The sequence below is a fragment of the Mustela erminea genome, chromosome 14 (genome assembly GCF_009829155.1).
Source record: "Mustela erminea isolate mMusErm1 chromosome 14, mMusErm1.Pri, whole genome shotgun sequence".
Classification (NCBI taxonomy): Eukaryota; Metazoa; Chordata; class Mammalia; order Carnivora; family Mustelidae; genus Mustela; species Mustela erminea.
In genome coordinates, this window is record NC_045627.1 from 91,905,614 (window position 1) to 91,915,018 (window position 9,405).

At 55.7% G+C, this 9,405-nt stretch overlaps 1 protein-coding gene across 1 annotated transcript; it reads left to right on the forward strand.

Moving 5' to 3' along the window:
- Positions 1 to 2,153: 2,153 nt before the first annotated feature.
- LOC116573221 (olfactory receptor 287-like) lies at positions 2,154 to 3,544 on the forward strand. The gene is made up of 2 exons (XM_032313170.1): positions 2,154 to 2,291; positions 2,407 to 3,544. The coding sequence occupies exon 2, from the start codon at positions 2,413 to 2,415 to the stop codon at positions 3,451 to 3,453; it is 1,041 nt and encodes a 346-aa protein (XP_032169061.1). The 5' UTR covers positions 2,154 to 2,291; positions 2,407 to 2,412; the 3' UTR covers positions 3,454 to 3,544.
- The last annotated feature ends 5,861 nt before the right edge of the window (positions 3,545 to 9,405 follow it).

The following is a 9,405-nucleotide window of genomic DNA, read 5'->3' on the forward strand; positions in this document are numbered from 1 at the left end:
TCCCCCGCGGCTCATGACCCCCACTCCTGCTGTTGCTGTGTCTCCTGGAGCTCGGCAGTGGGAAACAAGCGGTTTGGCCCACAGGAGTCCCTCACTGGCAAGTCACAGGGTCAGCTGGCCACAGGGAGTGCCCCCTCCCAGCGACACAGCCCCACCTGGAGGGTCCTTGGGCTCATCCCACGTTCACCCTCCCGCTTTCCTGGCTGCTTTAGGGGGGCGTCCTGGAACCTGCTCAGACCCCTTTGGTGAGTGACCCCAACCGTGCTATGTCGCCCAAGCTGACCTGGGTAAGTGGATTCTCCTGAGACAGGTTGATTCCCCCACCCCTGTTGTCCCCCACGAGGAGTCGGACCACCTGGGGGGGGGGCCTCAACATGACCTCATTACGGGACGCCTTGCAAGGTGTGCAGGATTCCATAGGATCTGGGCGGTCCTCACCCTGCACAGCTGGGCTCTGCTGTTCCTCCACACCAGGCACAGGGGAAGCAGGCCAGCCGTCTTCATCTCCAGGCACATGGGAGGAAGGGGAAAGTCAGGACTGCAGAACTGGGAGAAAGCTGGACAGGGCAGGGCTTGCGGAGGCCTCTTTTTCGTTTTCGTAACAGTCATCTTCAACAGTGAAAATGGTTTTCTAAATGAGGCTCGTCCTGGAGTCAAGGCTAAGAAAAAGAGCCCCAGTTCCCTGGGTCAGGACCCAACACCCCAGGCAGAGCGCTAGACTGGCAGGGGCCAGTGCTCATGGGCGGTGCGGTGGACTCGGGTCCCAGTGCAGCCCGGGCAGTGGTCTGGGTCCTGGTAAATCTGAAGGCTGCAGCTGAAGGGCATTCTGCCCCCCGGAAGCAGAGTCATGGGGACCCTGCTCAAAAGCCTGCTTCGTCCAGGCCAGCCGTGGCTCACAGCGGCCCCACTCCTAGGACCTGGGACAGGCAGGGGACTGGTCTGTCTCCCCTGCTGGGGCTTTGCTTTCTGCCTGAAGGCCACTGCATGGCACATGGCCACACAAGGCTGGGGCTCAGAGCAGGTGTGGCTAGAGCGTGGCTTACTTTGTTACCGGCCGGCGCTGTTAAGGGTCGCTTTGCGGACTGTACTGCGGGAAGGGGCTCGGCCCAGGGACCCCCAGCCCATCAGGAACCAGGATGAGTGTTCCTGGGGCTCGTTCAGGTAGTGAGTGCGCACACACAGGTGAGCCCAGGCCGAGTGTGCATGCTGTGCCCATGTATGTGTGTGGTGTGTGCACCAGCGTGTAACTCCGTGTGTGTGGTGTGGAAGGCATATGTATGTGTGTGTGTGGTGTGAGTGGCGTGTGACTGTGTGTGCTGTGTGCACCTGTGCTTGGCAGGGGGCAGGATGGGCACAGGCAGAAAAGTGCACAGGGTTCTGCGGCTCCTGAGGGCAACCTCCTGGAGTGGGTCCAGTGTCTGGACACTGTGGGAGAAGCCGCCTCCGGTTGGGCCCCTCCCGTCTTGCTGCGAGCTCTGGGCTCCGTGCTCGTGGGGTCACTGCCGGCCTCTGTCCAGCTACCCCTCGGGCCCTCCTCGGGTGCTTGTTGGCCCAGAGTGGCCAGCGGGCAGGATCCAGCCCTGGTTGGGAGGGGCTGGGCTCTAGGGAACCGAGCTCAGCTCCCACTAACCCCCATCCTCACTGGTGCCACAGCCCCTCCCCCTCCTCTATAGACAGCCACCCTCCAGCACCCCTCCCCTCCAGCAGGTCCCCCCCCCCGCCCACCTGCCCCGCAACAGTGCCATCCCCAGCTTCCAGCCAGGAGGGGGCACTGCTCATGTGACTGTTGGCAGTTTCACACTTCAGGGCCAACGGGCTGCCTGGTTTCCAGCTTACAATCCAGGGTGACAGCCCCAGGCAAGGGGAGCAGGGCCCCCATGGGCTTCCTGCGTCAGTTGTGTCGGGTGTGTGGCGAGGAGTGGGTAGGTAACCATGTTCCACTAGGAATCAATCTGTTTGTTGGAAGAAAATGCTAAAAATTGGGCCATACATAATTTCATTTGTGAAAACTTGACAATTCTTGAGTCTAGAGTAAGGACCCCCCCTCCCCAGGCGACAGAGTCTAGAACGAGGAAGTGCCCCCCATGACAGAATCTAGAATAAGGACCACCCCCCACCCCCAGGCAACAGAGTCTAGAATGAAGAGATGTTCCCCCTCCCCAGCTGGCCAGCAACTGATAACCTGGGTCTAGTGTCCTGAGCCACTTCCCCCAAAAGGGCGAGGTCCCTGGTCTACTCGCTGGCACCCACTGGGACCCTAGGCCTGGCTGGAGTCCTGGGACACAGACAAGGTGAGGAGACCCGGAGAGGGGGGACAGGGCGGCCTCTCTGTTCCTGGGCCTCCGGTGGGGGCCTGGGGCGGGGGAAGTCCCTCTCACTGGCCCGTGGCGGCCTGTGTCCCAACAGCGGCTCATGGCTTGGGGCGGCGGCCGGAACCTCTCCGCGCAGGGGCCGTTCATCCTGCTGGGCTTCCCGGGGCCGCAGGGCCTGCGCGCGGGACTCTTCGTGCTCTTCCTGGTCGCCTACGCGCTCACGGTGGCCGGGAACCTGGCCATCATCGCGCTGGTCGGCGCGCACCGGCACCTGCAGACGCCCATGTACTTCTTCCTGTGCAACCTCTCCTTCCTGGAGATCTGGTTCACCACGGCCTGCGCGCCCAAGACCCTGGCCACGCTGGCCCGGCGCGGCTCAGCCATCTCCCTGGGCGGCTGCGCGGCGCAGATGTACTTCGTCTTCGCGCTGGGCTGCACCGAGTACTTCCTGCTGGCCGCCATGGCCTACGACCGCGCGCTGGCCATCTGCCGCCCGCTGCGCTACAGCAGCCTCATGACGCCCGGCCGCTGCGCGCGCCTGGCCCTGGGCTCCTGGCTGGGCGGCTTCTCCGCCATCAGCGCGCCGGCCGCCCTCGTCGCGCGCCTCTCCTTCTGCGGCTCCCGCGTCATCAACCACTTCTTCTGCGACACCGCGCCCTGGATCGTGCTGGCCTGCGGCGACACGCGCGTCGTGGAGCTGGTGTCCTTCGGCATCGCCTTCTGCGTCATCCTGGGCTCCTGCTTCATCACGCTGGTCTCCTACGCCTGCATCATCGTCACCATCGTCGGGATCCCCTCCGCGGCGGGGCGGCGCCGAGCCTTCTCCACCTGCTCCTCCCACCTGACCGTGGTCCTCCTCTGGTACGGATCCACCATCTTCCTGCACGTGAGGACCTCGGTGGAGAGCTCGCTGGACCTGACCAAGGCGGTCACCGTGCTCAACACTGTGGTCACCCCGGTGCTGAACCCCTTCATTTACACCCTGAGGAACAAGGACGTCAAGGAGGCTCTGTGGAGGTGGGTGCGGGGGAAGGGAGCCCCTGGGAAACCCACGGGCAGGACTGGGCCATCTGGCCGTCCCCTGTGTGGGAGCCAGTTCTCAGCATCATCGTCTCTGTCCGGACTGCGAATAGCACCCTGATATCACAGGGTGGTCAGGGGCTCTGGGGTGGCAGGGGGCTTTGGGCTGGGTGCGTGGCAGTGTGGAGGGCCCCCCATCCCATCCTGGCCTCAGGGGGTTCCTACCCCTCTCACAGGCCTTGCCTGGGGGCGCTCAGCCCCTGGAGTTCCAAACCCAGATTCTGGAAGGGCAGTGGGGACGCACCGCCCAGAAGAAGCACCACATGAAGTTTCCAGTAGTCACCACCCAGCAAGTACTGGGCACCAGACCAGCCGGAGGGCCCCCAGCCTGGTCGGGGTCTTGGGGGCTGATAGCTGTCTTGTTAAGTGAGGGGTGAAGTTTCCCCCCACTGCCAGCACCTGTGGTGTCCTGAGTGTTTCCTCCTTGGTGGCAGGGGAGGTTTGACCATGGAGAGTATTCAGATAAATGCTGAGGAAACCTGGCAGCCTTTGAGGGCCACCCGGGGTCAGTGTGTGGGTTTGCCTCGGAGCATGCCCACCAAGGCTCCTGCTGGGGTCCGCACTGTGGGGAGCACGGGTGTCACAGGGAGGGAGGGGGGCTCGGTTTGGCCTCTGAGTATGTAGTCACGTGACACCTCTGGGTCCAGAACCTCTGTGAGAGGCCTGGCCACAGCCCATTGGTACTTGGGCTCCAAGCCTCTGCCAGCACGGCTTGGGCAAGTCACGGAACGACTCTGACGTCTTGGTCTTCATCTACAAACGGAGACTGTGACTGCCACGTCGTGAGCTATGAGGGTGCATGACTCGGTGCGGCCAAAGTGCTCAGCACAGGGTCTGAGGGGAGCGAGTGCTCAGGAGATACTGCTGTTACTGCCGTGCCCACATGCAGCAGACACGACAGTCGCCCCCTTTCCACTGCACACACGGGCCAGGCAGAACTGACAGATGCCGTGCCCAGGGGTTCTGGTGAGTGCTTGCTCTCCATGGTAGCCCAGCGCCCAGAGCGGAGCTGTGCCCACAGGTGCCGGCCAACACCTGCCCAGTGGGCTGAGGGGCCATGTCCCCCCAGTGGGACCCCCTTGGCCAGTATACTCTCTGTCTGACGTGTACACCCCATCCTCCGTAGCTAACGATGCTTCTGAAGTCTGTGCTTTCGTGAAGTTATTTTCTAGACCGTGAATTGAAGTGTCCACGTGACATCTGCTCATGGCTTTGCTAGAGGGGTGAGGACATTAGAAATACCTCATGTCACTATGGTGAGTCGCCCTGGAGCTCATAGCGACAGAGACCTGGAGTATCCCCTGCAGGGGGAAGCTGGCCTGGGGCAGGGAGGGAGGGAGGGAGGGGGGCAAAGACCCTGTAACTTTATATTCGGTGGCACCGGGGCCCGGAGACCCTGTGTGACCCCTCAAGGCCACGTGGATGAGGATCAGCATGGCCAGAAACCACGGCGGGCCACCAGCTGCCGACTCGGAAGTGACCTGGCCGTCTCCTCCACCCTTCGGTGTAGACTCCTCTCTTTGGAGACTGAGGCCATTGGGGGGGTCCCAGGATGGGTGACCCTGAGGGGTGCCAGTGGGGGGATCCACCGGACTCTTCTGCTTCCTGCTCCTGCGTGGGCCCCCCCCCCCGGGCACCGTGTCCTCAGCTAATCGTTCTCCAGGGGCCCCTCTGCGCAGGGGGGTAGAGGATGGGCCTTCCCTGTCCCCACGTTGGCCCAGGTGAGGGCCCTGGGGCATCAGCTCAAGATGAGGAATTAGGTAGCTTCTGAAGGCCAAAGGGGGATGCTCTCTTTCTTTCTTAAGTAAAGGAGAATTTCAGACCAATATCCCTGATGAGTATGGGTGTCAGTATTCTTATCAAGATCTTAGCTGATAGGATCCTACAGGACATTAAAAAGATTATCCACAGGGGGTGCCTCGGTGGCTCTGTTGGTTAGGCGACTGCCTTCAGCTCAGGTTATGATCCTGGAGTCCCGGGATCGAGTCCCCCATCAGGTTCCTGGCTCCATGGGGAGTCTGCTTCTCCCTCTGACCTTCTCCTCGCTCATGCTCTCTCTCACTGTCTCTCTCTCAAATAAATAAAATATTAAAAAAAAAGATTATTCACGGGGTGCCTGGGTGGCTTGGTGGGTTGGGGACTCTGCCTTCGGCTCAGGTCATGGTCCCGGGGTCCTGGGATCGAGTCCTGCATCGGGCTCTCTGCTCGGCGGGGAGACTGCTTCCTCCTCTCTGCCTGCCTCTGTGCCTACTTGTGATCTCTGTCTGTCAAATAAATAAATAAATCTTTAAAAAAAAGAAAAAAGATTCTCCACCCTGACCAGGTGGGATTTATCCCTGGGATGCAAGTGTGGTTCAGCATTCATAGATCAATCAGTGTGATACAGAAAATTCTAAATTAAAAAATTTTTATTTTATTTAAACTCAATTACCATAGTGGACTATTGGTTTCAGGGGTGGTGGTCAGTGACTCGTCAGGCTTAGATCACACCCAGTGCTCACCGCACCCCGCGCCCCTCTTAATGCCCATCCCCCGCTCCCTCCCCCACCAGCAACCCTCAGTCTGTTCCCTAGAGTTAGGAGGTTTTTTTTTTTTTCTTTTTTAAAGATTTTATTTATTTATTTGACAGACAGAGATCACAAGCAGACAGAGAGGGAGGAGGAAGCAGGTTCCCCACCGAGCAGAGAGCCCGACATGGGGCTCCATCCCAGCACCCTGGGATCAGGACCTGAGCCGAAGGCAAAGGCTTTAATCCACTGAGCCACCCAGGTGCCCCTAGAGTTAGGAGTTTCTTATGGTTTGTCTCCCTTTCTGATTTCATCTTATTTTATTTTCCGTCCCTTCCCCTATGATCTTCCGTTTTGTTTCTTAAACCCCACATATGAGTGCTCATATGATAACCGTCTTTCTCTGACTGACTTATTTTGCTCAGCACAACACCCTCTAGTTCCATCCAGGTCCTTGCCACTGGCAAGATTTCATTCTTTTTGGTGGCTGACTAGTGTTTCATTGTACATACAAACCATGTCTTCTGTCTCCAGCATCTGTTGATGGACATCTGGGCTCTTCCCATAGTTTGGCTATTGTGGACGTTGCTGCTATCAACATTGGGGTGCACGTGCCCCTTCGGATCACTACCTTTGTATCGTTAGGGTAAATACCCAGTAGTGCAAGTGCTGGGTTAGGGTAACTCTATTTTTAACTTTTTGAGGACCCTCCATGCTATTTTCCAGAGTGGCCGCACCGGCTTGCGTTCCCACCAGCAGGAAATGCCACCTGTCCCCTCCTTTCTTGCTCTCGTTTGTGACAGTTTACTGTGAGTGTGGGCCACACTATAGCCGGTCGCAGGGTGGGGCACGTGGGGGCTCTTTGCCTTCCTCCGCCTGGGAGGGTGCGGGGTCCTTCAGGGCTTTCCCACGGGAAGAGGGTGTGGCATGCGTACCGGGGACGGGGAGGGGCTCCGGCTGGGGCATCTCGGTCAAACTTTGGGCCTCCCGGGCAATGTGGTGGTCGTGGGGAGGCTCGTTGGCTGTTGGGTGGGTGAGACTCACACCAGCAAGGTGCTCCAGAGCATTAAGGGTTAAACGGTCTTTGTGTAGCCTTTTAAAAATTTTTAAATTTATTTTTTAAATTTCTTTTCAGTGTTCCAGAATTCATTGTTTATGCATGTTTATGCATTGTTTATGCGGGCTCCATGCAGTCCGTGCCCTCCACAATACCCACCACCGGACTCACCCATCCCCTCCCCCGTCCCCTCCAAAACCCTCAGTTTGTTCCTCAGAGTCCACAGTCTCTCATGGTTCGTCTCCCCCTCGGATTTCCCCCAACTCCCTCCTTGTGCTGCTTTTGTGACACGTCAAGTCACACTGACTGCCTCGGACCTGGTCTGGACAGACCGTCCTTAGGGAAGTTTGGGTTTCGAAATGGGCATCCAGAAAGATGGGGAGCACAAGTTAGAGCAGCTCTTGGAACATTCTGTTTGAACATTGTGCTCTTTGCATTATGATGTTCGTGTGTAAGCCTCGGTCTGAGTCCCACGCTCACCTGGGAACCCGGCCCACTCGGGCTTCCTGGCTCTCTGGGGCAGAGCTGCAGGTCCCCTGAGCCTGGCCGGGCTTGGCCCTGAGGGTTCCTGGGTCCTCCATAAGTCAGTAAAGAACCAGCTTTGAACACTTCCTGCTCTTCCATCCTTTCCTTTCAAGGGAAAAATTTTAAAGGATTTTTAAAGTGATAGACTTTAAGAGCACTTTTAGGCTTATAGAAAACTGAGCAGGAAGGAGAGTTCCCATTTACCCCTCCCCCGGTTTGTCCTTAGTACCGGGTCGCATTAGTGCGGTGACCTTTGTTGCACTTAATGAGCCAATGTCAGTACATTAATATTAGCTGAAGTCCGTAGTTCACATCAGGGGCCACTCTGACTCGTATGCCTTCTGTGGGTTTTGACAAACGTGTATGCAGTATATCCACCATTACGGTATCCTATGGAATCATTTTACTGCCCGAAAAATCCCGGGTTCCACATGCTCATCCCTCCTCCTCTCCTTCCTGACCCTGGCAACATCTGATCTTTTTGCCTTCTCTATAGTTTTATGACGTATCATTGGGATGTGTGGTATGGACCGTGTCCAGATTGAGTTCTTTCCCTAAGCAACATGCATGTAAGTTTCCTCCAGCTCTTTTTGGTGACTTGATAGCCCATTGCTTTTTTATCACGGAGTAACGTTCCATTGTCTGGTTGGATCACCGTTTATTTACTTGTTCATCTATTGAAGGACATCTTGGCTGCTTTCAGATTTTAGCAATTACGAATAAAGCCGTTATAAACATTCAAATGTAGGTTTTGTGTGTGTATTTATGTTTTCAACTTATTTGGGTAAGTACCCAGGAGTGTGATTGCTGGATAGTAGGGTAAGACCATGTTTAATAATGTAAGAGCCCGGCCAACTGTTTTCCAAAGTGGCTGTGCTGTCTTGCGTCCCTTCCAGCAGTGAGTGAGAGCTCTGCCGGCCCGCATCTTCACCAGCGTTTGCTGTTGTCAACCATCCTAAGAGGTGTGTATGGTAGCTCATGGTTGTTTTTTTTTTTTTTTTTAATTTATTTTTTATTTATTTTCAGCATAACAGTATTCATTACTTTTGCACCACACCCAGTGCTCCATGCAATCCGTGCCCTCTATAATACCCACCACCTGGTACCCCAACCTCCCACCCTCCGCCCCTTCAAAACCCTCAGATTGTTTTTCAGAGTCCATAGTCTCTCATGGTTCACCTCCCCTTCCAATTTCCCCCAACTCCCTTCTCCTCTCTATCTCCCCATGTCCTCCATGCTATTTGTTATGCTCCACAAATAAGTGAAACCATATGATAATTGACTCTCTCTGCTTGACTTATTTCACTCAGCATAATCTCTTCCAGTCCCGTCCATGTTGCTAGAAAAGTTGGGGATTCATCCTTTCTGATGGAGGCATAATACTCCATAGTGTATATGGACCACATCTTCCTTATTCATTCGTCCGTTGAAGGGCATCTTGGTTTTTTCTGTAGTTTGGCGACCGTGGCCATCACTGCTATAAACATTGGGGTACAGATGGCCCCAAAGGCAAAGGAAACAAAAGCGAAAATAAACGTTGGGGACTTCATCAAAATCTCAATGTGGTTTTAATTTGAATCTCCCTGAGGGCTAGTGATGATGAACATTTTTTCATGTGTCTGATAGCCAGTTGTATGTCTTTATTGGAGAAGTGTCTGTTCATATCTTCTGCCCATTTTTTGATACAATTGTCTGTTTTGTGTGTGTTGAGTTTGAGGAGTTCATTATAGATCCTGGATATCAACCTTTTGTCTGTACTGTCATTTGCAAATATCTTCTCCCATTCTGTGGGTTGCCTCTTTGTTTTCTTGACTGTTTCCTTTGCTGTGCAGAAGCTTTTGATCTTGATGAAGTCCCAAAAGTTTATTTTCACTTTTGTTTCCTTTGCCTTTGGAGACATATCTTGAAAGAAGTTGCTGTGGCT

Coding starts and splice junctions, on each gene's coding strand:
- LOC116573221 (XM_032313170.1), top strand. CDS start 2,413: ATGGCTTGGGGCGGCGGCCGGAACCTCTCCGCGCAGGGGCCGTTCATC.